This window comes from Oryctolagus cuniculus, chromosome 2 (assembly GCF_964237555.1).
Source record: "Oryctolagus cuniculus chromosome 2, mOryCun1.1, whole genome shotgun sequence".
Lineage (NCBI taxonomy): Eukaryota > Metazoa > Chordata > Mammalia > Lagomorpha > Leporidae > Oryctolagus > Oryctolagus cuniculus.
The window spans coordinates 147063648-147090976 of record NC_091433.1 but is presented as its reverse complement, the minus strand read 5'-3'; the positions used below and the strand labels follow the sequence as shown (position 1 = coordinate 147090976).

The window sequence follows — 27329 nt, the reverse complement described above, 5'->3', positions numbered from 1 at the left end:
AGAGGGAGAGACAGCAAGAGAGGTCTTCCATCTGCTGGTTCACTCCCCAAATGGCTGCAACTGCCAGAGTTGAGCCAAGCCAATGCTAGGAACCGGGAGCTTCATTTGGATCTTCCACGTGTGTAGCAGGGGCCCAAGTACTTGGGCCATTTTCTGCTGCTTTTCCCAGGCCATTAGCAGAGGGCTGAGATGGAAGTAGAGCAGCCGGGACTCAAACTAGTGCCCATATGGGATGCCGGCACTGCAGGTGGCAGCTTCCAGTCCCCCAAGGAAGATTCTTAATGTGTGATGTGCACCAGCCTTAAAAGGAAAACTCTGATACTGAGAGGCCAGGACTTAAATATGGCCAATGTTGTTTCTCAATCAGAAAAATAAATATTATAGGGATCTTTATTTTATCAAATTATCTTATAGATTTGGTTCAATTCTAATTAAAATTTGTTTTTGGAGATCTTAAGAATGATACAATGAAGAAAAGTAAAAATCCACAAAAGACATTTATCTGAATATAAAATACATTGCTCTCAGATAATTATAATGCTAAGGTTTAAAACAATGCCCCTGACTAATCTCTCTCCCCTCCAATGGATGGGGAAGCAAGTTCCCTAAGACTTCTGGGCCATGCTGAAGCAGAATCTTGGTAGATACCGATCTCTTCTTCTCCTCACTCTCCACCTCTAGGGGCTGCCATCTAGTGGCTGAATTAGCAACGACGTGTATACTACCATTGTTTTCCAACTCTTTCTCAATATGCAAAAAATTAAATTACAAGTGGGTGCTTGGGTCCAAGTCATTAAATGACATTTTCCAATCTGATTTACTGCCTATTTATAACAACATGATGTCTAGGTTTGGCAAAAACATTCTTTTTAAAACAAATATTTTTTTAAAAAAGATGCATCATTTATTTGAAAGGCAGAGTTTGAGAGAGGCAGAGGGAGAGAGAGAGGGAGAGCGAGAGAAAGGTCTTCCATCTGCTGGTTCACTTCCCAAGTAGCCACAATGACCGGAATTGGGCCAATCTGAAGCCAGGAGCCAGGAGCTTCTTTCAGGTCTCCCATGAGGGTGCAGCAGCCCAGGACCATCTCCCACTGCCTTCCCAGGCCATAGCAGAGAGCTAGATTGGAAGTGGAGAAGCCAGGACTTGAACTGGCATCCATATGGGATGCTTGCGCTGCAAGTGGCACTTTACCTGCTAGGCCACAGCGCTGGCCCGTGGCAGAAATATTGATAGTTACTGAAGCATAGTTCTTTTACATGTACTTGCAAATTTTCATAATAAAAAGTCAAAAATAAAAACATTATTTATCAAATATAAATGGTCAATTAATTTGTGGGAAGAATCCTCAATATCATTAACAATTAAACAAGAGAGAATTAAAACAGCTATTTCTTACCTCTCAGACCAGAAAGAGTGTTAAAATACTAACAGTTTTCATAATGAACACGGTGTGGGAAAATAAGCACTCGATCTTTGGTAAGACTCCCAGTTGGTACCATCTTCTAGAGGGCAATTTGGCAGTGCCAATGGAAAAATACCACATAGCTGGAATTCCCCTTCATTCTTATGAAACCCTCAGGCAATAATGCAAAAAGACATGTACATGGATGTTTATTGTAGCATTGGGCAAAACACTGCAAGTCAGTGTGAATAACTTAGTCACTGAATACATGGACACACATCATATTCCGGAATACCATGCTTCCTTTATAAAGAACAATATTTTTGGTTTAGATCTTTAATCTGATTGTTCACTCTCCCAAATTCCTGTAACAGCAGTTGCTGTGCTGGACCAAGGTGAAGCCAGGAGACTGGAAGTCAATCCAGATCTCTCACATGGGTGAATCATTATCTGCTGCCTCTCAGGGTGCAAAAGAGAACTAAAATCAATCTTGGGGCCAGCGCTGTGGCATAGCAGATAAAGCCACCGCCTGCAGTGCCAGCATCCCATATGGGTGCCGGTTTGAGTCCCAGCTGCTCCACTTCCAATCCGGCTCTCTGCTGTGGTCTTGGGAAAACAGTAGAAGATGGCCCAAGTCCTTGGGCCCCTGCACCCATGTGGGAGGCCCGGAAGAAGCTCCTGGCTCCTGGCTCCTGGCCTCAGATCGGTGCAGCTCCAGCTGTTGCAGCCAACTGGGGAATGAACCAGCGGATGGAAGACCTCTCTTTCTTTCTGCCTCCCCCCCCCCTCTATGTAACTCTGACCTTCAAATAAAATAAATAATTCTTAAAAAAAAAAGGAGAACTAAAATCAGTCTTGAAGTATATATATAAATATGTTATATAAATTAATTGTGCCCCACAAAATCACTAATACAGTAGTTAAGCCAGGAAAATGGATGCAGAAACACAATGGAAAAAAAATGGAAGAATCCACTCAGTCAGTACAAAAGGTAGGAAGGAATAGAAGCAATACAGGAAAATCATTTACACACATACAAATCAATCAATAAAATGATGAAAAAATCCTCATGAATAAAGAGAGGGAGGCATAACAGAAAAAAATCCACAAAAGACCCCAAACATTTAGAGATTAAATGAATTGCCTCATCTCCAGAAAACAAGCAAACTAGAATACATTTTCAGAGGTTAGTGTCGTCATTTCATAATATGCACTGGATGAGTCAAGAAAGGTTTTTTAGCACAACAGCATTTTACATCAAATGAAAAGGATTAGTCCCAATTTGAAAAGTCAATGTATTTTTGTTATTTCTTTTCCTTTGTTTTAAGTTGAGCTCCTGAATATTTTATAGATTACAAGAAGTACAAAAAAGAGAAATTGAAAAGGGACTGGTAACTCTGTTATTATATTTGCAAATGCAAAAAAAATCTGAGAATCCATTGGGAAAATCTGAAGCTATGGCAGGTAATTATTTGCAAACCCACGGAAACCACCCCAGCTCTTTGCTGTTATGTAAGCCAAATAATCAAGTGAGAATATTTTCAAATAACCTATTATTTAGAACTTCAAAAAGTCTTTCTCTAGCAGGAATAAAGGAAATTTACAGGATTGAAAGCAGTGTAGCAATTAGGTGGCTCATTAGTAATCTTCTGTATAGTCTATTTTAAAATGACACTTCTCTTATATTGGTATTTTTAAGGCTATTGCTAATAACTTTAAGCCAACAGACTCTAGAACCTTAAGAAAATAAATTTGTGTTTTCAAAGCTACCCAGTCTACCCAGCTGCTCCTCTTCCAGTCCAGCTCTCTGCTGTGACCCGGGAGTGCAGTGGAGGATGGCCCAAGTGCTTGGGCCCTGCACCCGCATGGGAGACCGGGAGGAAGCACCTGGTAGTGGCCATTTCGGGGGTGAACCAACAGAAGGAAGACCTTTCTCTCTTTCTAACTTTGCCTGAAAAAAAAAAAAAAAAAAAAAAAGGTGGGATGGAGCCAGTAAAGCCACCGCCTTAGATGCCGGCATCCCATATAGGTGCTAGTTCATGTTCCAGCTGCTTCACTTCTGATCCAGCTCCCTGCTAATGGCCTGGGAAAGCAGCGGAGGATGGCTCAAGTTCTTGGGTCCCTGTACCCACATGGGAGACCCGGATGAAGCTCCTGGCTTCTGGCTTCTGCCTGGCCCAGGTCTGGCCATTGTGGCCATCTGGGGAATGAACCAGTGGATGAAAGATCCCTCTCTCTCTCTCTCTCTCTCTGTCCTTCTGTCTCCCCTCTGTCTCTGTAACTCATTCAAATAAATAAATAAATCCTTTAAAAAGAACTTTAAAAGAAAACAAAAGAAGGGAAAGCCTCCAGGGAAATTGAAAAGCTCTGGAAAGACTCTAGTGCCCAGTACTGTGGAATGCAGTTAGATAGTATTTTTACAGCCTCCTCCTTCTGGTCTCTCACTTGGATGTCAGTGGTTAAAATACTTGAAATATCACCTGCTGCTTTCCCAGGTGCATTAGCAGTGAGCTGGATCAGAAGTGGAGTAGCTAGGACTCCAACCAGTGCTTATATGGGATGCTGGCATTGCAGGCAACAGTTTGACCCACTATATCACAATGCCATTACCATAATGTATCATTTTTAACTTAGCAGATGTCCAAGATACTTCCTTTTGCTTTTTTTTAAAGATGTATTTGAAAGTCAGAGTTACACAGAGACACAGACACACACACACACACACACACACAGCTCTTCCATTCGCTGGTTCACTCCCTAAATGGCCACAGTGGCCAGGGTTGGGCCAGGCTGAAGCCAGGAGCCAGGAGCTTCATCTGGGTTTCTGACATGGGTAACAGGGGCCCAAGCACTTGGGCCATCTTCTGCTGCTTTCCCCAGGTCACTAGCAGGGAGTTGGATCAGAAATAGAACAGTCAGCCAACACTGGAGGCAGTGGCTTTACTCACTGTACCACAAATGCCATCCCCTGTCAAAGATATTTTTAAAAATCTGTTCAGTAATTTTCCCATGAAGAATTTATTCAGAGGAAACAATGAGAACGTGTTTCAGGAACATATGTACAAGTGCATTCATTACATAGTTGTCTATGGGCTTAATACAATGAAGTAACGTTATGTCTGGCAAAAAAGGACATGATCAAAGTATGATTGCCATACAATTTCCCTTAGATTCACAGTACTTAAAGAGGGGGTAAGTAATGTGAACAAATTTCACAGAAAACACACTCAACACATGAGGGATATTCACCACATAGTGAGTGAGTTCCAAAATTATTTTTTTAAAGATGTGCTTATTTATTTGGAGGGGAGAGAGAGAGAGAGAGAGAGAGAGAGAGAGAGAGAAACCTTCCAAACTTGGGTTTACTCCCCAAGTGGCCACAACAGCAGGAGCTGGGCCAGGCTGAAGTGAGGAGCCAGGAAATTCATCTGGGTCTCCCAAGTGGGTGCACCTGCCCAAGCACTTGGGCCATCTTCTGCTGCCTTCCCAAAAGCAATAGCAGGGAGTTGGATCAGAAGTAGAACAGCCAGGACTTGAACTGGTATCCACATGGGACACCAGTACCACAGGCAGAGGCTTAACCTGAGGCACAGCGCTGGCACCAAGGTTCAAAATTATTAAAGTCCACTAGCTCAATTAGGGTGGAAGTAGGCCTCTGTAGAAGATAGTCTAATTAAAGTTTCAGCTGTACCTTTGCATCAGTGATTTTTGGTAGAATCTGGCTTGACATCCACAGCAGACACCCAGTGAGCGTTGGTGAACTTCCTCCATGCTAATGAGCGGCACCAGTGTGGAGATGCCAGGCTTGCAAGCTTCCAGGCCTGGCCTCTCTGCAGCCTGGGTACTTAGTGTGTGGAAAAGGAGCTGACAGAATGCAGGGTGTTATAGCATATGTTTGCAGGTGCTTCTTCCCGGTCTTCTGTGGGGGTGCAGGGGCCCAAGCACTTGGGCCATCCTCCACTGCCCTCCCAGGCCACAGCAGAGAGCTGGACTGGAAGACGAGTAACCGGGACTAGAACCGGTGCCCATATGGGATGCCAGCACCGCAGGCAGATGATTAACCAAGTGAGCCACAGCACTGGCCCCGAGTTTACATGTATTTTTAATGAAGGCAAGGAGGCAGCTAGCAAGCAGAGCTGACATCACCAGCCCCTAGCTGCAGTCCAGCTTGTGCTGTAGCCCCACTGGCACCAGCCAACCACTTCCCATTTCTAAGCAGCAGAAAATTGAGGGGTCCTTGAAACTGCTGGTTTGAACCAGCTGCGGCCCAAAATAACCAACATGGTTGCAGCTGGAGACTTCATTCCAGCAACAACCTTTAGCTGCTTGTAATGTCTTTATAATAAAATTACCATGGCTGACACTTCTACTCCTATTATGGACCTGATATCATCACACTTCTGAGCTTTCCAAAAAGAGCAAGTAAATGGGTAAAACCTCAAGGTCTGCCCCCAAATCTGCCCCCTTTAAATATTCAATTTAACCATGCCCCAGACACCACCCTCTATGCCTCCAGATCACTTCCGGGGTGGACCCAAACCTCACTGAGTGCAGCTTATTCCAGTGTGCCCACTCTCCCTCTTGAGTGTGTACCTTTGCTTTGCATGCAAATCATCTTGTTTCTCTTGATCTTTACCTATGTCTTATCCTCAAATTCTTACATTGGACAGAACCTGGACCCAGTTATCTGACAATTTTGCAGTCCAGGAGTTAGGGCAAGTCACACATGGCAGCTACCAATAAAGTTATAACATTTCTGAGTACAGGAGGAATTCACTCCAAGTTCTCATGTATGGGATCAGAGATGATGTGCATTCTTAATTAAAAAGTTAAATCAGAAAAAAGACATAAACTCCAAAACAAAAATATCATGCAGTAAACTGTTTGGAATTGGAAGACAGGGAAAGTTGAACTTTCAAGACGGACCTTAAGTGGGAAATGGGCCTAAAGCTCAAAACAGAGTTCAGCTGCTATTTGCTGGCTTGCCGTTACACATTTACTCTGTTATGCTCTGTGTTTGTGGTCTGTGCCTAGGCACGTTCCTGATTCAACTGCTGAGATGGACAGCCCCCAAAAGTCCCATTTTTGCCATCCAGGCCTGACCATGAACTGAGGTCACTTTTGAGTATGAAGCCATCAGGTTACAGTGCTATCTCTGAAGCTAGCATCCCTCATCTGTATAGTAGGCCTGGATAGGAACCTGAGCAGGAACCTTATATATAACCTTTTGATCATTCTGAGCCTAAAGGCTCCTTCTCTTCCCTTGGTTGCAGACTTTTTTGTAAGTCAGAATTACAGAGAGAGACAAAGGGAGGGAGGGAGGGAGAGAGAGAGAGAGAGTCCATCTGCTGCTTCATTTCCCAAATGGCCACAATGGCTGGGAATGGAAACCAGGAGCCAGAAGCTTCTTCCAGGTCTCCCACATGGGTGCAGGGGCCCAAGGACTTTAGCCATCCTCTGCTGCTTTCCCAAATATATTAGCAGGGGGCTGCATTGGAAGTGGAGCAGCTGGGACTCCAAGTGGCACTTATATGGGATGCTGGCATTTAAGACTTTGGCAGTGCTAGCCCTAGACTGTTTTCTGAAGTCTCTTTATCCTAAATTCTTTTCTAGTGGATTTTGCTGACAGAATCATTTGAAAGCTATGTAGGAATAATCAAATCTAGTAGTTAACGATGGTCAAATAAATCAAGGTATACATTCTTTCATTTAGCAATTGTATTAAAATCTTTCCGGTGGAATAACAAATAAACCCAGCAGTTCGTGGGGCTGGCAATGTGGCTCAGTGGATTAAGACATTTCTTGCAATGCCTTCTTCCCATATGAGCACTGATTAGGGGAGTCCTGGCTGCTCCACTTCCAATCCAGCTCCCTGCTAATGTGCCTGGGAAAGCAGCAGATGACGGTCCAAGTACTTGGGCCCCTGCCTTCAGATGGGAGACCCAGATGGAATTTCAGGCTCCTGACTTCAACTTGGCTCAGCCCCAGCCATTGGAACCATTTGGGGATTAAATCAGTAGATGGAAGATCTCTCTCTCTCTAACTCTGCCTTTCAAAAAAAAAAAAAAAAAAAAATACTTTAAAAAGCCCAGCAGAGAGCTGGACTGGAAGAGGAGCAACCGGGACAGGATCTGGCACCCTGACTGGGACTAGAACACATGCATGTTTATTTCAGCAGTCTGCAGAAGCAAACAATGGTTGAATACTTAATAGCACTCCCAAACCATACAGGCAAAACAAGAAAAAAATTGCACACTAATGATCATATTTATGCATCCAAGTAAGATATATGTGCATACAAACATTTTGAAATAAAAATAGACTAAAGAGTGGTTTATAGAATACTTCGCATCTATAAGGGAAGCACTTTTTCTTATTTGAAAAGATGAAAACATACTAAGTGAAAAAGGTTTCATACTTGTACATAAGCCTATAAGGACTCCATTCACGGAACCATGTTGTATGAAGATATCCCAGGACTCCGAGAACCTTGATGATGACCTTTGAAGACTCATTCCACAATAGATCACAACCTGGAAACTGAGTTGGAATTATTTGATGTAAGATGAATATTAACTTCGATTTTACCCTTGAAAAGCTAATTGTAGTTATGTCCATTTGTGCTTGAACTTTTAAAGACCTGTCTGGAGCTACAGGAAGCAAATTGGCCGCAGAGCCTAACAGCAAGTCTTACAGAGCTTTGGTCAGCTTTGTATTTTCAGACAACCCTTCAATTACAAAGGCTTCTGGGTCAGCGATTCTCAGTGTTTGGGACTGAGGGGCTGGGATACAACGACGAAATGAAGTCTTTGAGGCCTTCTGTCGACTCTGTGGTCCCTCACTCCGCCATTTCTAAGGCTTGGCTCCCAGGGACTTCCCAGGAGGGAACACACAGATTCCTACCAGGGTCTCCAGCCAAAAGCTGCCTATACTTCTACTCTCGGCCTTAGCAACTCCGAACCAATGGGTGGAGAGGTATCTTCTGATACGCTGCTGTTGTTTTCCAACCAATCGGAAACGTTCTTCTAACGCTCTCCCCGCCCCCGTTCCCCCCCCCCCCCCGCCTCCTTTGAGAAGCGCAGACTCCAGGGAAGCCAGCTTCACTTCCGGGCCGCAGCCTGGGGCGGCTACGCACGTTGCCATAGCGACCGTTTTACGTTAACTGGTTTGTAGCTTAGATCCAGGTATCTGGGCGACCGCGGGGCCAGCTCTTCCGCTCCTCGCTGCTCCCTGTAGCCAGGAGGCCCCAGCAGGCTCCAGCGGCCTGGCCTAGGGATCCGCGTCGCCCAGAAGGGCGGTATGTCTGCGGAAAAAGACGACGAGGTGGAATGGGTGGTGGAGAGCATCGCGGGGTTCCTCCGAGGCCCGGACTGGTCCATCCCCATCTTGGACTTCGTGGAGCAGAAATGTGAAGGTAATTACCAGAGCTCGCGCCGACGTCCTTCCTCGCCTCCCTCACACCGGCCCTTGGCCGGGAGGTGGTCTCCACTCCTGTCGGCCGTGTTTAGCGCTGGTTGTGCGGGAGCAGTTGCTTTCACCCCGCCGGTGTTTTCCCTCGCAGACCTGAAAATGCAGTCTGAGATTCCCCTCTCCCTGAGCCCAGGCGCACGCCGAAAAACGTTAAGACTTTAATCCTGTGTTCTGTCTTTCACCCTACCCTGCTCGTCCCTGCCCCGGGCACGTGTACTTTTGGGGTGGGCTTTTTCAACAGCTGTTCTGGTGGCTCGGGAGGGGACGCGTCATTTTACCTCTAGGTTCCTTCATATTGCTAGTTAGCATTTGGTCCGTGTGCAGCCAGCCTAGGAGATGAGAAATGATTCACCCGAGATCGATGAGCAACGGAGAGCATGTGACCATTCAGCAAAACGTCTGTTTCCCTTGTTGAATTCTCCAAATCTCGGTTGTCTCCCAAATGGAGAGGGGTGCGCTTCTGCCCAGTGAGGCTTACAGACGTGGCATAATATTCGCGGTGGTGTGCGGGCTAAGTTTCTAATCAGCTCATGCTTAGAGTTCTATAATCAGTTCTTGGAGACTGGTTGGTGCCCATTCATAGAAAAGGAACCAGAAACCGTGTCTTAGGGGTGAGTACACACACAGCCATTATTGTGGTTGTTCAGCTGCGCAAGACTTTGAGAGCTGTGATATCTGTCAGTCATTTGAACATTTGTATTACGTTAGAGAGATTAGACTTGTTTTGTAAGGTTCGGTGGACTAGAGTTAGAGTCGCCGAGTACAAGACATAGGGGAACCGATTTCTGTGAAGGAAGGTTTGCTTCCTAACAGAATGTATTCTTCTTACTCAGAAGGTAATGGGTTTCTCGGGCACCAGCAGGTTTTGAATGGATCTGACATTGACTTAAGTTGTTAGAGGGGTTGCAACTATCAAATGATTAGTTATCTTGGATGTCCTTTTCAGATTTCTTTCAAACCCAAGATTCTATGAATCTGGTAAAGATGAAATTTTGTTTGGCCACTGATTTTTTAATCACATTCTTATTTGCCATAATAAAAATAAAAATAGCAGTTTTTAAGTGTTGTGTTTTTAAATTTTTATTTATTTGGACCGGCGCAGTGGCTCACTAGGCTAATCCTCTGCCTGCGGCGCTGGCACACCAGATTCTAGTCCCTGTCATGGTGCCGGATCCTGTCCCGGTTGCTCCTCTTCCAGTCCAGCTCTCTGCTGTGGCCCAGACGGCAGTGGAGGATGGCCCAAGTCCTTGGGCCCTGCACACCCACATGGGAGACCAGGAGAAGCACCTGGCTCCTGGCTTCGGATCCAGTGCAGTGCGCTGGCCGAGCGGCCATTGGGGTGTGAACCAACAGAAAAGGAAGACCTTTCTCTCTGTCTCTCTCTTTCACTGTCCACTCTGCCTGTAAAAAAAAAAAAAATTTATTTATTTGAGAACGAGGGAAGGAGAGAGAGAGAGAACATGAGAACCTGCTCCTATCTGCTCCCTAAAGGCCTGCAATGACCAGTACTGGATTGGACCAGGCCTGAGCCAGGAACTGGAGATTCAACCCATGTCTCCCACCTGGGTGGTAGAAACCCAACTTACTGGAGTCATCACTGCTGCTTCCCGTGGTCTACATCAGCAGGAGGCTGCAGTGGAGCATTGAATCCAGGCACTTAGAGGTGGGATGCAGGCATCTTAATTGCTAGGCTGATCACCTGCTCCCTAACTGTTGATTTTCACAGGTAGTTTTAAGAGGTTTTGAAAACAAAATAATTTTATTTGTACTCCTTTTAAAAATTTGAAATTATAAGACACTGAAAGGGGCCGGCGCTGTGGCCTAGTGGGTAAAGCCGCTGCTTGCAGTGCTGGCATCCCATATGGGTGCCGGTTCGAGTCCTGGCTGCTCCACTTGTGATCCAGCTCTCTGCTATGGCCTGGGAAAGCAGTAGAAGATGGCCCAAGTCCTTGGGCCCCTGTACCCGCATGGGAGACCTGGAAGAAGTTCCTGGCTCCTGGCTTTGGATCGGCGCAGCTCTGGCTGTTGCTGCCATCTGGGGAATGAACCAGCAGATGGAAGACCTCTCTCTCTCTCTCTCTGCCTCTCCTATCTCTGTGTAATTCTTTCAAATAAATAAATAAATCTTTAAAAACAATTAAAAAATAGACACTGATAATGCACCTAGAATTCCAGTATCCTTTAAAATAACAAAAAAAAATTATATCACTTGTTATTGCTGTTTGTCCCACTGAGGCTAAATACTAAAAAGGGAAAAAAAATTAAAGCATCGTTTATCTTTTTAACTACAAGTGTCAAAAGTGGCTGTATCCCAGTAATAACATACCGGATAGTATAATTTTATTGAGAGGCAGAAATCTTAGCCTTAGAAACTTGTACTGTAGTAATTTGGTTTCAGAATGAACTGAAAACAGCCTAAGTAGTTGTTGTATTGAATATATGTACAGTGCTACACAGAGCAGATGCCAGGGTAAATAGAAATCACATGCCAAGGACACTTCAAATACCTGTTTATATTTCACTGACTTGGCGTTGCCTATGTGCTAATCTCAACCTCAGATAATTTCAATATCAGTTTTCTACAACTTTATAAATCCAGCATTTATTTCAACAAATATTTATTGAATGTCATCCTTGGGCCAAAAGCTGGGGATAGAAAGACAAAACAAAATTCGGTGCTTGAAAATTTTAGTGGAGAAGACAGGCTGGTAAACAGAATGAAATACAGTGTAGCAGTTGATATAATAAAGGAAGACATATGGTGGTGTACATTGTAAGAGATCAGAGGAAGGGATCTAACCAGGTTAGGAGTTGGATGTGGGTAGCAGATCATGCAGAAGGTGCTACTTGGCAATATCTTGAAATGTGGTTGGGAGAGAAAGGGGGCAAAAAGGGTGGAGTAAAGGCAAAAAGAGGACAGGACTTATGCAAAGTCATGGGGATTTGAAGTGGTATATATGATGCTTGGAGGTCTTCCAAGTAGTTGTGCATTGTTAGGAGGCTGAGGCTTGGATTGTGGAGTAGGAAATGAGATCTGGAATCTTCTCAGACCTGCTTAAGATTTTGCACTTATTGGTAATGAGCAGTTGTTGAAGAGTTAAACTGAAAATTGCAGAAGTTAGAAAGATCAGTCTGGGAGAATGAAAAATTGTTTGCAATTCATGAGTTTGTCTTGGGATTTTTTTTTTTTTTTTTAGATTTTATTTATGTATTTGAAAGTCAGAGTTACACAGAGAGAAGAGAGGCAGAGAGAGAGGTCTTCCATCCGATGGTTCACTCCCCAATTGGCCACAATAGCTGGAGCCGCACTGGGTCTCCCACGCAGGTGCAGGGTCCCAAGGACTTGGGCCATCTTCTACTGATTTCCCAGGCCCTAGCAGAGAGCTGGATGGGAAGTGGAGCAGCTGGGACTCAAACTGGCACCCATATGAGATGCCAGCACTGGAGGTGGCGACTTTACCCACTAAGCCACAGCGCTGGCCCCTGTCCTGTTTTCTTAATTAGATTGTAGCTTCCTGAGGGAATATGTATATTTGAAATCTACATTATTTCACACATATAATCACATGTTTTTTAAAAAATTTATTTATATCTTTGAAAGGCAGTGTTAGAGAGAGAGATCTTCCATCTGCTGGTTCACCCCCCAAAAGTTCCCAAAGCCAGGGCTGGCCAGGCCAAAGCCAGGAGCATTATCAGGTCTCCCATGTGAATACAGAGGCCCAAACCTGCTACGCCACACCACTGGCTCCACGTTTTGGTTTTTTTTTTTTTTTTTTTTTTTTTTTTTTGTCCATAATTGAGATTTTATTGGTGTTGAGAATCAGCACACACATTTTAATTTGTACACAATTCTTAACATACGTACCAAAAATCTAAAAAGCCATGAATTGTCATTCTTTTTTTTAAAAGTTATTCCAGTGACTTTCCAGCTTCAAATTTGGAGGCAACTCTTCCTTAAGAGGCTATCAAGTACAAGTATCTTCAGATGCTGTTACATAAATCCCACCCATTCACAATATAATAGCATATACACGACACTCAAATTTTCAATCTTTCACGGCACATTAACAAAATCATTAGGAAAACTGGACTACCACAGCCGAAGATGTTACAGAGTGCACATGGTTCTGACAGAACAAGGAGTGGTTTTCTGTAGAAAACAATTCTACAAAACACGGGAGAAGTAACTGAAAATATTCAAGACAGATTAAATGCACAATTGAGACTCCAAATTGCCATTTAGTATGCGCTATACTGTAGGATATAAAAACCACCCCCACCTATGGAATGTTAAGCTGACACCCAAGACAGTCAAAGCCTCCCAGAATTCAATATGCCACTATTTTCTGGTTGTACCAAAAAATAAACAACCAGCAAATGATTTCACCTCTTAAAAAAAATCATTTACACTTAAAAAATGGGATGAGGTGGGCTTCCCTCCTTCTTAAAAATGTTTCTAGAGCTACTAAAAAACTTGCATTTACAAAATAGTTGATAAAAATATTCCTCTGGATTGTACAAGAAGGGAGACAGGGAGCACTGATAACACATGGTGTATGGTATTAATCGGACTTGGCTTCTTTCTCTTCTGCTTCATCAGAGGCTGGACTCTCCTCGTTTTTCGTTTCTCCGTTTTCTGCAGGCAGGTCTTCTTTAGCTTCTTGGTTAGCCACCTCGGCCTGTTTTCCCTTTGCTCCTCTCTTCCCCTTTGCTTGCACTTTCTTGTCTGATGACTTATCCTTCCCGGCGGCCTTCTTGGGCTTCGCTTCCACCTTGGCGGGGGCCGGCTTCGCCGACAAGCGCGCCGACCGCCTCTTGGGCTCCTCCTTGGCCGCCCCCTCGGCAGAGCTGACCTTCCTCTTGGGCATCCTGGCGGCGCGGAGGGCGCGTGCCGGGTGCCTGCGGGCCGCGGCGCGCCGAGAGCCTTCGCTGCCGCCACTCCCGCCGCCCGAGCTGCTGGGACCCGCCCACGTTTTGGTTTTTTAAGTTTAACATCATTACCGACCTATGGTGACAGAAAGGGGCTAATCACTTTCAGTAAAATTTTCATAAGAAAAATTCCAGTACAATAAGCTGGAGACTGTTTTAGAAGGATTAACGTTTAAAAGTTTTAAACATAAGATTTCATTAAAAGCTTACAAAAATATTGTTGCCTTATCTGAACACACTTAAAAGTTAATGGAGGGGCCAGGGTTATAGCGCAGCAAGTGAGTTAAGCCACTGCCTACAATATTTGTATTCTGCATGGATGCCTGTTCAGATCCTGGCTGCTCCACTTTTTTTTTTTTTTAAAGATATTATTTATTTATTTGAGGGATAGAGTTACAGACAATGAGAGGGAGAGACAGAGAGAAAGGTCTCCCATCTGCTAGTTTGTTCTCCAAATGTCCAAAGCTGGGCTGATCAGAAGCCAGAAGCTTTTTCCAGGTCTCCCACATGAGTTCAGGAGCCCAAGTGCTTGGGCCATCTTCCACTGCTTTACCAGGCCATAGCAGAGAGCTGGATCGGAAGAAGAGCAGCTGGGACCAGAATCGCGCCCACATGGGATGCTGGTGCTGCAGGTGGAGGATTAACCCGCTAAGCCACAGTGCCAGCCCCTTGGCTGCTCCACTTCTGATCCACATCCCTGCTGATGTGCCTGGGAAAGCAGCAGAAGATGGCCCAAGTGCTTGTCCCTGCCACCCATGTGGGAGACCCTGATGGAGTTCCAGGCTCATGGCTTTGAGCTGGCCCAGTCACGGCCATCAAGGCCACATGGGGAGTGAACCAAGTGAACTCTCTTTCAAGTAAATAACTAACCTTTTAAAACAAAGTTAATGGAAAATCAAAGACTTAAGTTTATTTTGGTGCAAAAAAATTGAAATCCTTGGGGCCGGCATTGTGGCATAGTGGGGTCAGATGTTGCCTCTGATGCCAGCATTCCATATGGGTGTCAGTTGCAGTCCTAGATGCTCCGTAGAATCTGGCTGCCTGCTAACGTACCTGGGAAAGTAGCAGAAGATGGCCTAAGTGCTTGTGTCCCTGCACCCACATGGGAGATCCAGATGGAGTTCCAGGCTCCTGGCTTCAGCCTGGCACAACTCTGGCTGTTGTAGCCATTTAGGGAGTAAAACAGAGAATGGAAAATCTCTTTCACTCCGTCTCTCTCTCTCTTTCTGTAACTCTGCCTTACAAATAAATAAAAAATAAATCTTAAAATTGAAATTCTTACATAGCTTTTGTTTTTTTTCAAGATTCACTTATTTGAAACTCAGAGTTACAGAGAGGCAGAAGCAGAGAGAGAGAGAGAGAGAGAGAGAGAGAGGCCGTCTACCTGCTGGTTTACTCCCCAGGTAGACACAATCGCTAGGGCTGCGCTGATCTGAAGCCCGGAGCCAGGAGCTTCCTCTGGGTCTCCTATGTAGGGGCAGGGGCCCAAGGATTTGGGCCATCTTCTACTGCTTTCTCAGGCCATAGCAGAGAGCTGGATCTGAAGAGGAGCAGCTGGAACTAGAGCTGGCACTCATATGGGATGCCAGCACTGCAGGCAGCAACTTTACCTGCTACGCCACAGCACTGGCCCTAGTTTTTTTTTTTTTTTTTTTTTTTAATAATATCGTTTTCTGTGAACTTTCTGAAGACCCTTGTGTGCATGAATTTCAATTTTTTTTTATTAAATAAATTTATTTCTTTTTTTTCAAGATTTATTGATTTATTTGAAAGGCAGAGTTCCTGAGAGTTAGAATGAGATCTTCCATCTACTGGTTCATTCCCCAAATGACCACAACAGTGGGAGCTGGGCTAATCTGTAACCAGGAGCCAGGAGCTTCTTCCAGGTCTCTTACATGGGTGCAGGGGCCCAAGCACTTGGGCCATATTCTGCTGCTTTCCCAGGTGCATTAACAGGGAGCTGGTTTGGAAGTGGAGCAGCTGCGACTTGAACTGGCACCCATATGGGATGCCAGCACTGCAGCCGGCAGCTTTTTCCCACTACACCACAGCGTTAGCCCCTAAATTTATCTTTTAATTCCATTTTCGATGAACCTTTGAAGTAACATTGCATTATTGATTAAAAAGTTGCAAATTAGTGTTCTTAAATATGAGGTAGTGTTTCTTTTAAATATTTTCCTAAGTTGGAGAAAACAACTTGTTTAAAATTAATACTATATTATTTACATATATTTCTTTTTTTAAAAAAATAAACAAACAAGAATTTCGGGCTGGCCCACTGGCGTAGCAGGTAAAGCTGCCGCCTGCAGTGCTGGCATCCCATATGGGTGCCAGTTTGAGTCCTGGCTGCTCCACTTCCAATCCAGTTCTCTGTTATGGCCTGGGAAGGCAATAGAGGATGGCCCAAGTCCTTGGGCCCCTGCACCCACGTGGGAGACCCAGAAGAAGCTCCTGGCTCCTGGCTTTGGATCGGCTCAGCTCTGGATGCTGCCATTTGAGGAGTGAGCCAGCGGATGGAAGACATTTCTCTCTTTCTCTTTCTCTGCCTCTGCCTCTCTATAACTCTGCCTTTCAAATAAATATTTAAAACAAACAAACAAAACAAACAAAAAAACCCAAGAATTTGAAGCTAAAAAGCTAGGCTATAAGAATAATACTGCAGTTCCATTTGTAAGGAGGTTAAGTTTTTTTTTTTTTTAATTTTTTTAGAGAAACATACAGAGAGCTCCCATCCTCTGGGCTGAGGTGAAGCTCAGAGCCAGAAACTCAGAGTTTAGATTTCCCATGTGTGTTACGGAAACTCTACCACTTGAGGCAAGTTAGTCAGGAGCTGTAGCTGGGCATCAAACCCTTGTATTCCAATATAAGATATGAGCATCTTAATTGGCTAACCACCTGCTCCAGAAGTAGATTTTTATATCTGTATTAATGAAATGATTGTTTCTCTACAGTATGCAATATTTTTTCCTTTTAAATTTAGTTTTTGATGATGAAGAAGAAAGCAAGTTAACCTATACAGAGATTCATCAGGAATACAAAGAACTAGTGAGTATTTTTTTCACTGATTTTTAAAGGTAATGAGGATAATATTTATACTTTCCTAAATTTGAAAATGGATTCTTTTTCATTAGCATTATTCACAAAGATCCAGTTTACCGTAACAGTACTGCCAGTTCTATCAGGCTCAGACGTTCTCTGAGCATCTCCTTATGATTTCTTGCCTCATCTACTGTGGAACTTAAGGACTGTTTTTCCAAATAATCTGATTTTTAAATTTTATTCTTATTCTTTTGATGCCTCCAGGGAGGTGTTAGTAATTTATTCAGTAACCGGTGTCTTGTGATTTTTTTAAACTACCTGGAGGTAGAAAGAGAGTTGTGTCACATGGAACTTCATAATCCTGACTTCATTTATTTCTCATAGAAGGAATTAAATTTCATGAGATTCTTCCCCCAAAGTTAACTTTTTGTTGTTTGTTTTTTGGTGAAAGACAATGTTACTACCACATAATATAATATGGAGATTGATATTTGCATTGGTTATACTTTTATAAAGATAATACTGAATATGAAAATTGTCATTTAGAATTTTCCTTTGTAAATTATAAAAGCTAATCTTTCTCTCTTTAGGTTGAAAAACTGTTGGAAAGTTACCTTAAAGACATCGGAATTAATGAAGATCAATTTCAAGAAGCATGCACTTCTCCACTTGCAAAGACCCATACATCACAGGTTTTTGCTTTTTTGTAATTCTGCTAACATGTAGTTTTAACACAAATCCCCAGGGTTCCTCTTAAATTTGGTATATTTGATTGATGAAGTCTAATATTTTGGACATTGTGAAAGGTAAAATGTGGGTTCTTCTTTAGAACAAATTTGAGAAATGATAACTTAAGGCATTAATGAACTGATGCAGCTAAAAATCAACTTTATGAACTCAGAGCTATAATAAGGTTATAGAGTTTATCCAAACTACTGTTTTATTTATGGAGATCTCTGATAATTCTGTAGTTGCTACCGCTCTTTAAAATAACCCCCCCCCCCCTCCGGCCACACTTTCCTTCTTCCTTTTTCTTCAAGAGACAGATGAGAGAGAGAGGGATAGACAGGTAGAGCTGCCATTCACTGGCTCCATCCCCAAATGCCCACAGTGGCTGAGGCTGGACCAGACCGAGGCTGAGAGCTGGGAACTCAATCCATGTCTCCCATGTTGGTGGCAGGGACCCAAACACTTGATTTCTTTCATGGGGCACATTAGTAAGAAGCTAGAATTGCAAGTGGAGCTGGGACTCAAACCCACACACCCTGAAATGGGATGCAGGCATCCTCACTACTTTTTTAACTGCTAAACAAATTCCTACAAGTTTCACATTTTATAAACTTAGCAGATCCATTGTCTGTAGTTCTTGAAGTTTCCTTGTTTTGGAAACAAATTGTCTAATATGGATTCCTGAATATAATGCTATAACTCAAGTATCCTTCTTCTCAAAAAATTAGGACTTCCCACCTTCTACCAAATAACCTGTAATTTCTTAGAAAGGGTATAGTGAGGCCTATCTATAATGTGACCCCAAATTATATTTTCAACCTTGATCTCCTGTAATTCTCTAACACATTGTGTATTGTTATTCCAGGCCATTTACTTTTTTTTTTTTTATTTTTTATTTGACCGGTAGAGTTATAGACAGAGAGAGAGAGAGAGAAAGGTCTTCCTTCTGTTGGTTCACCCCTCAAATGGCCGCTGTGGCTGGTGCTGCGCCGATCTGAAGCCAGGAGCCAGGTGCTTCTCCTGGTCTCCCATGCAGGTGCAGGGCCCAAGCACTTGTGCCATCCTCCACTGCCTTCCCGGGCCATAGCAGAGAGCTGGACTGGAAGAGGAGCAACCGGGACTAGAACCAGCGCCCATATGGGATGCTGGTGCTGCAGGCAGAGAATTAACCAAGTGAGCCACGGTGCTGGCCCCCAGGCCACTTACTTTTAAAAGCATGTGAGGAGCTGGCTTTGCTTAGGCTATCCCTGGAATGTATGGGCCCCTCCCCAACTCATTTCATTTTCCCTTCTTTAACCCAGAAGAATCCTTATCATCATGACCTGGCTGAAATGCTGATCTTAACAGCTTGTTGCTTTCCCTAGTCAGATCATAACTCGTTCAATCTCACTAAAGACTTTTACACTGATATTTTTGGTGCTGTGCCTTCAGTTTTTTGCAATTCTGCTTGTCCTGCTAGTTTGTAACACCTTTTAGATGGTTTTGATTTCTTTGCATTTCCAGAAAGTAGCACAAAGATGAGAATTTCATGCCTGGTAGGTAGGTCTCAAAAAATGTTAGCTTACCGATGGAATAAATAAAGGGGAGAGTGATCCAACATGGGAAGTGAGATACTCAGCAGACTCATAGAATGGCAGATGTCCTAAATAGCACTCTGGCCTCAGAATCAGCCCTAAAGGCATTCGGATCTGGCTGAAAAGCCCATGAGAGTATTTCAGGCATGGAAAGCCAAGACACTCTGGCAAAAGATCTCTGCGAGTGAGATCCCAGTGGAAAGAACAGGTCTTCAAAGAAGGAGGTACCTTTCTCTGAAGGGAGGAGAGAACCTCCACTTTGACTATGACCTTGTCTAAACAAGATAAGAATTGGAGAACTCAGAGGGCTTCCATAGCCTTGGAAACTCATGACTGGAGCATAGGGAGACTACTGATGCCATAGACAGGAGTGTCAATTGGTAAAGTCAACAACAGGAGTCACTGTGCACTTACTCCTCATGTAGGATCTCTGTCCTTAATGTGCTGTGTATTGAGATTTAATGCTATAACGAGTACTCAAACAATATATTTCACTTTGTGTTTCTATGGGGGTGCAAACTGTTGAAATCTTTACTTAAGGTATACTAAACTGATCCTCTGTAAAAAAAAAAAAAAAAAAAAAGAAAAGAAATTCTCAACTCCCAACTTGACTCTCACTGGTTTTAAACATGACAATAGGTCTGATCTGATTTCATCATCATTTAAAAAAAATCATCTATTATTTTTCACTTTATGTTTCTGTGTGGGAGCAAACTGTTGAAATCCTTACTTAATGTATACTAAGCTGATCTTCTGTATATTAAGATAATCGAAAATGAATCTTGATGTGAATGGAAGGGGAGAGGGAGTGGGAAAGGGGAGGGTAGTGGGTGGGAGGGACGGTATGTGGGGGAAGCCATTGTAATCCATAAATCATACTTTGGAAATTTATATTCATTAAATAAAAGTTAAAAAAAAATGTTAGCTTAAATGATCTTGTTATTGTGGCCTAGATGAGGTTGCTTTGACTACTGTTTAATTCAGCACTTCTTTGTACAGTTCTTTGTTGCATAACTTCTCATCAATGAGCAATTCTAATTCTAGAGATAAAAAATATTTAATGTAACATGACATTTAAAGAAATTATATTTTGGGGCCGGCGCTGTGGCACAGTAGGTTAAGCCTCCGCCTGTGGCTCCAGCATCTGATATGGCACCAGTTTGAGTCCTGGCTGCTCCATTTCCAATCCAGCTCCCTGCTAATGGTCTGGGAAAGCAGTGGAAGATATCCCAAGTGCTTGGGGCCCTGTAGCCCATGAGACACCCGGAAGAAGCTCTGGAATCCTGGCCCTGGCTCCTGGCTTTGAATCAACCTAGCTCCTGCTGTTGTGGCCATCTGGGGAATGAACCAGTGGATGGAAGGTCTGTGTGTGTGTGTGTGTGTGTGTGTGTCTCTCTCTCTTCCCCTCTTTCTCCCTCTCCCTCTCTGTAACTCTGCCTCTCAATAAATAAGTAAATCTATAAAAAAATAATATTTTGGGCCCAGTACTGTGGCACAGCAGGTTAAAGCCATGGCCTGTGGTGCTGGCATTCCCTGTGGGCACCAGTTTGAGTCCTGGCTGCTTCACTTCTGATCCAGCTCCTTGCTAATGTGCCTGGGAAAGAAGCAGAGGAAGGCTGACATCCTTGGGCCCCTATACCCATGTGGGAGACCTGGAGGAGGCTCCTTGCTTCAGCCTGGTTCAGCCCTGGCTGATGTGGCCATTTGGGGTGTGAACTAGCAGATGCAAGATCTCTCTGTCTCTCCTTATGTCTCTCTGTAACTCTGCCTTTCAAATAAATAAATAAATATTTTAAAACAAAAAATAAATAATATTTCAATACTGTTCATGTGGCCACATTAATGTCAACTAATACCTGATTTTATTAGTTACTAATTCTATAAAGCAAAAGTTATTTTACAGCTTACCAATATTTATTCTGTATGTACCACAGTTATGTATTATTTTTCCTTTTTGTACAGGAAGAACATGATTAAAAATTATCAATGAGAATTTATTTTCTTTTAAGACATTGTTTTATTTATTTATTTTTGGAAGTCAGAGTTGCAGAGACGGATGGAGAGAGAGAGAGAGAGAGATCTTTCATTTGCTGGTTCACTTTCCAGATATAGCCAGCATTGGGCCAGGCTGAGGCCAGGAGCTTCTTTCAGGTCTCCAGTGTGGGTGTCGGTAGCCCAGATACTTGTACCATCTTCTGCTGCTTTCCCAGGCCATTCGCAGGGAGCTGGATCAGAAGTGGAGTAATTGGAACTTGAAACGGCATCCGTATGGGATGCTAGTGTCGCAGGCAGCAGCTTTACCCGCTGTGCCACAGTGCTGGCCCTTGATACTTGTTTTTTTCTTTTCCTTCTTTTTCAGGAATATTTTGCTGCTTTGGTTAAAATTTTTCACCTCTTAATTAAGCCATAGTGAATAAGTCTGAATTATTTTGTGAGTGAAGATATTCACAGTAATAGTAGACACAACCATCTTTTGTTTGTATTACCCAGATAACTTTAAATTATTTGTGAATATAGATGTTCCAAATATTGTTTCCAAATTGAGATTATCACCTCTTTATTTTTCCCTTCTGCCGTGCTACCTTTTGGTTTGTTTAGAGCTGATTGTTAATTCAGTATTTTTATATGCAAGGTAGGAGCCTTTTGACACAGAAGGAGCAGCATTTAGGTCCTAGATGTTTCACTTACTAGTTGTAAGACCTTGAACAAAAGCTGTCTTACAGTTTTATTTTTTTAACCATTCTGGTTCTTAGTTTCCACATTTGTAAAATAGGGAGAGAATCTACTTTGAAAGGCTATTGTGAAGTTTGAGAAGTAATCTACCTAAAGCGTGCATAGCACAATGCCTGGCATACATCAGGTAGTCTGTAAATAAATGGAAGTGCCTCTTCCTTAATGGTAGCTATTTTTGTGGTTGATTAACTGTGTGTTAATCAGGGTAGATGGGTTCAATTCCCATGGGGACTAGTTAGCTTTATTCCTTTTCTTTTTTCTTTCTTTCTTTCTTTCTTTTTTTTTTTTTTTTTGACAGGCAGAGTGGACAGTGAGAGAGAGACAGAGAGAAAGGTCTTCCTTTGCCGTTGGTTCACCCTCCAATGGCTGCTGCGGCCGGCGCACCGTGCTGATCCGATGGCAGGAGCCAGGTACTTCTCCTGGTCTCCCATGGGGTGCAGGGCCCAAGCACTTGGGCCATCCTCCACTGCACTCCCTGGCCACAGCAGAGAGCTGGCCTGGAAGAGGGGCAACCGGGACAGAATCCGGCGCCCCGACCGGGACTAGAACCCGGTGTGCCAGCGCCGCAAGGCGGAGGATTAGCCTAGGATTAGCGCGGCCCTGGCCAGCTTTATTCTTTACTAGAGCCAACTCTTAGTCACCAGATACCAAATAACAACATGGAGTAGCACAAAACTATCAGCATTGCTGGAAAAACAGCACAAAGCGTGTTGTTTACTGCTTTGTAGCAATCTAATCTTCATCTCTAAATATAAGAATATTGATTTCAGCATGCCAATATGGATGCATAAGAATGAGCTCAAGAACCAGTTGCTTGCCTTGGATAATTTAGGAGGCAAGTTTTGTTTTGTTTTGGTTTGCTTCGTTTGATTTTGGTTTGCTAAACCAGCTTCCAGCTTCCGTTGAATTGTACTACCAGAGCAGACTTGTAAAATTCTTTTTACCTGATTAGGTGATTATTAGACATAGATCTCTGGCATACTCTTTATGTGTTACAGTCAGCAATATAGATGAAGAGTTCTAGTAAGGAATCAACTTTTTCTGTTATATATATGTAGTTTCTAAAATGATGGGGGGTGGGGCTGGCATTGTGGCTTAGAAGGTTAAGCCTTTGCCTATAGTATCAGCATCCCATATGGGTGCTTATTCACCTGGCTGTTCCACTTCTGATCCAGGTCCCTGCTAATGCACCTGGGAAAGCAGTGGAAGATGGCCCAGGTGCTTGGGCCCCTGCACCCCCGTTGGAGACCTGGAAGAAGCTCTTGGGTCCTGGCTTCAGCCTGGCCTAGCCATGGCCATTGTGACCATTTGGGGAGTGAAACAGTAGATGGAAGATCTCTTGCTCTTGCTCTCTCTGTATTTCTGCCTTTCAAATAAATAAATCAAAAGCCATGAGTCAGACTATCTTTCTAAACAGTTCAGAAGAATATGATAGAAAATATGATGATATAGTAATCATCTCAGTGTTTATTATATCAGTTGCTTTCAGTTGAACTTTGAATTTTTGTGGTATTTTCAGGTTGAAATAGACAGAAGTGACTGCCTTTATTGCTTGTGATTTTTTGCTGAGGATAGAGCTGATTACTAGTTTCAGTGTAGGTATTTAAAAGCCAGATACTTCTCTATGACAAGAGACAAAGGTTATTTTTTGGTTTTACTTCTTACAAGATGAAAATGAATGCTTTCAAAAACTTTTTAAAATAATTGTGACTTGGGAAAATTGTGCTTTTTTCCAGTAACTTGCACTGTTGAAGAGATTACATATGTGATGTTACCATTCATTTTCTAAAAAATATATATAAGATAAATATTTTGTGCAACTAGTGAGGTTTTAAAATTAACAAATTTTATTTTTAGAGCAGTTTTAGGTTTATAGAGAATTGAGCAGATTATAATTTTACTTATTATTAAAACCTTGCATTAGTGTGGTATATTTGTTACAACTGATGAACCAGTATTGATATGTTATTTTTAACTAAATTTCATAGTTTACATTAGGGTTAACACTTTATGTTGTTTTATGGATTTTGCTGACTACATAATGTTATGTATCTGCCATTACAGTATCATTAAAAAACAATTTTATTGTCCTAAAAATCCATTGTGCTTCTCATATACATCTTGCTGGGCCTTGACCCAAAGTCTTGTCAACGAATGATATTTTTTTAAAGGATTTATTTATTTATTTGAAAGCCAGAGTTACACAGAGATAGGAGAAGCAGAGAGTGAGAGGTCTTCCATCTGATGGTTCACTCCCCAATTGGCTGCAATGGCTGGAACTGCGCCGATCCGAACCCAGGAGCCAGGAGCTTCCTCTGGGACTCCCATGTGGGTGCAGGGGCCCAAGCACTTGGGCCATCTTGTACTGCTTTCCTAGGCCATAGCAGAGAGCCGGATCAGAAGAGGAGCAGCCAGGACTAGAACCAGCACCCATATGGGATGCTGGTGCTTCAGGCCAGGATGTTAGCCTGCTGCGCCACAGTGCCGGCCCCAATTAATAATAGTTTTTCCTTATTCAGAACATCATATAACATATAGCATATGGCCTTTTCAGATTTTTTTTTCACTAATCAATATGCATGTAAGATTGCACTATAGCTTGTTAAGGCTTAAAAGCTCCTTTCTTTTTATGGATGTGCTGAATGCTGTGTGGATGTGCCACTGTTTATCTATTTACCTTTTGATTGTTTCTAGTGGCAGTTATGAATAATGCTTCTATAATATTCATGTGTAGGCTTTTGTGTGGACATAGTTTTCAGCTCATTTGGGTAAACACCTACGAGTGAAATCTTGGATCATGTAGTAAGACTAAATTTAGCTTTGTAAGAAACTGCCACACTGTCTTCTAAAGTGTACCATTTTGAATTCCTACCAGCAATGACTGGGAATTCCTTTTTCTCTACATCTTTGTCAATACTTGATATTATTGTGTGTTTTTTTTTTTTTGACATTCTAATAGATGTGATATCTTCAGTTTGCCTAGGCTCTTTTTAACTTTTAATTTAAAATTTTCCCCAAAGAAACCTTTTATTTAAGGAATACAAACTTAATGCATTTCATAGGTACAACTTTAGGAATATGGAGATTCTTCCCTCCATACTCACCTTCTCACCCACACTCCTAGCCCTCTTCCCTCCTCCCTCTCCCCAGTTCCATTCTCCACGAAGATCCATTTTCAATTAGCATTACACACAGAAGACCAATTCTATGCTAAGAGTTCAACAATTTGTATGAAATAAAAAAATAAACTGTTCCTCAGCAGTCACAAGGGCTGTTCGAAGTTGTTGCATCTTGAAGTTAATCACTTCTTTTTTTTTTTAGAAACTTAATTAACTTTAAAGAAGCACCCAAAAACAATACATCTTTTGGGAGCACTCAGACATCACTATATCTTATGGGACATAAGAATATTCCCCACTTACTACATTAAAAGAAAGAGTAAGTCTTGGAGAATGAGTTTTTTCTTTAACTAAAGAAGCACTTAAGAAAACAAGCAATGGAGTTGGACACTTAGGCATAAACTAAAACTTATGTGACATAAGAATATCCCCCACTTAATACACTAAAATGAAATAAATCTTTGAGAACAAGTTTTACTGTTAACTCGCATAATACAACATGGAATAGCACAAAGCTGTCAGCATTGTTGGCAAAACAGCACAAAGTGTGTTATTTACTGCTTTGTAGCAATCATAATACAGCTCTTTGAGGACAGAGGTCCTGCATGAGAAGTTAATGCACAGTGACTCCTGTTGTTAATTTAACAGCGTCTTATGTATGACATCAGTGGTCATCTTGACATGATCTGTCTAGGCTATGGAAACCTTTTGAATCCACAAACTTCGTTAGTATTTAGACAGGGCCATAAGCAAAGTGGAAATTCTCTCCTCCCTTCAGAGAAAAGTGTCTCCTTCCTTCCTTCCTTCCTTCCTTCCTTCCTTTCTTTTTTTTTTTTTTTTTTTTTTTAAGATTTATTTATTTACTTGAAAGTCAGAGTTACACAGAGAGAGAGGAAAGGCAGAGAGAGAGGTCTTCCATCCATTGGTTCACTCCCCAGTTGGCCGCAATGGCCAGAGCTGTGCTGATCTTAAGCCAGGAGCCAGGAGCTTCTTCTGGGTCTCCCACCCAGGTGCAGGGGCCCAGAAGATGACTTGGGCCATCTTCTACTGCTTTCCCAGGCCATATCAGAGAGCTGGATCGGAAGTGGAGCAGCTGGGTCTCAAACCCATACCTATATGGGATGCCAGCTCTTCTATTTTCTGGAAGAGATCCTAAAGAATTGGTATAGTTTCTTCCTTAAATGTTTGCTCACCATTGAATTCATTTGTGATATAGGCATGGTGTTTTCTCTTTCAGAAAGTTATTGTTGATTCAGTTGATTTAACAACTATTAGCCTATTCAGATTTTTTCTCCTTACGTGAGTCTGGCTGTGTTTTAGGAAATTGACCCATGGGACTAACGTTGTGTATCGGTAAAGCCACTACCTGCAATGCTGGCACCCCATATAGGTGCTGGTTCATGTCCCGGTTGCTCCATTTCTAATCCAGCTCCCTGCTAATGTCCTGGGAAAAGCAGCAGAAGATGGCCCAAGTGCTTGGGCCCCTGCCCCAAGTGAGAGACCTGGAAGAAGCTCCTAGCTCCTGGCTTCAACCTGGTCTTACCCTGACCATTGTGGCCTTTTGGGAAGTGAAATTAGCGGGCAGAAGATTTCTGTCTCTGCCTCTCCCTGTCTCTCTGTAACTCTTTCAAATACATAATACATTTTTTTAAAGAAATTAATCTGTTTCATCTAGCTTATCAAATTTTGTGGGCATAGAGTTAGTTCATAGTATTTATTATCCTTTTAATGTTCATAGGATCAGTAGTGGTAGTCTTTCTTTCATTTCTGATAATAGTAATTCATACCTTTCCTCTTATTTTCTTAGTTAACCTGGCTAGAAGTTTAACAATTTGTTTTCTTTTTAATGAACTAGCTTTTGTTTTGTTTTTAATTTTCTGTTTTTAATTTCATTGATTTCTCCTCTGATTTTTACATTTCTTTTCTTCTGCCTAACGGGTTTAATTTTCTCATCTTTTTCTCATTTCCTAAAGTGGAAGTTATATTACTGATTTTGAATCATTCTTTTTTAATGTAAATTTCCCTTTAAGCACTGCTTTTGCTGTATCCTGCAGATTTTGGTAAGCTGTAATTTTATTTAGTTAGAAATACTTCTGAAATTTCTTTTAATACTTATAATTTAACCAGTGTGTTTTTAAGAATGTGTTGTTTGATCTCCAGCTATTATGTTTTTCTCCTGTTGTCTTTCTGTTACTTAGTTCTGGTTTAATTCCATTGTAGCCTGAGATCAGACAGTGTATGATTTCTGTCCTTTATATTTGTTAAGTCATGTTTCATGGCATAGACTATTGTCTGTCCTGGTGGATGTTCTGTATTAGTGTGAGAAGAGTGTG

The 27329-nt window shown here is 42.4% G+C and overlaps 2 protein-coding genes across 3 annotated transcripts in view; one reads left to right on the top strand and one right to left on the bottom strand.

The window, feature by feature from the left end:
* Window positions 1–8460: 8460 nt before the first annotated feature.
* The window catches only part of CFAP36 (cilia and flagella associated protein 36), a 40891-nt gene continuing 22022 nt past the window's right edge, over window positions 8461–27329 (top strand). Inside the window, exons 1-3 of one of the 2 annotated variants that reach the window (XM_002709861.4) lie at window positions 8461–8817; window positions 16783–16847; window positions 17432–17533. In XM_002709861.4, coding sequence (XP_002709907.1) covers window positions 8703–8817; window positions 16783–16847; window positions 17432–17533 — 282 coding nt within the window. In that variant the 5' untranslated portion in view covers window positions 8461–8702. The remainder of the gene's footprint in view (window positions 8818–16782; window positions 16848–17431; window positions 17534–27329) is intronic. The other variant, XM_051842884.2, reaches the window with a different exon arrangement.
* Window positions 12670–13803, bottom strand: LOC100353836 (non-histone chromosomal protein HMG-14). Its single transcript, XM_017340668.3, has one exon. The coding sequence runs from the start codon at window positions 13739–13741 to the stop codon at window positions 13436–13438; it is 306 nt and encodes a 101-aa protein (XP_017196157.1). The 5' UTR covers window positions 13742–13803; the 3' UTR covers window positions 12670–13435.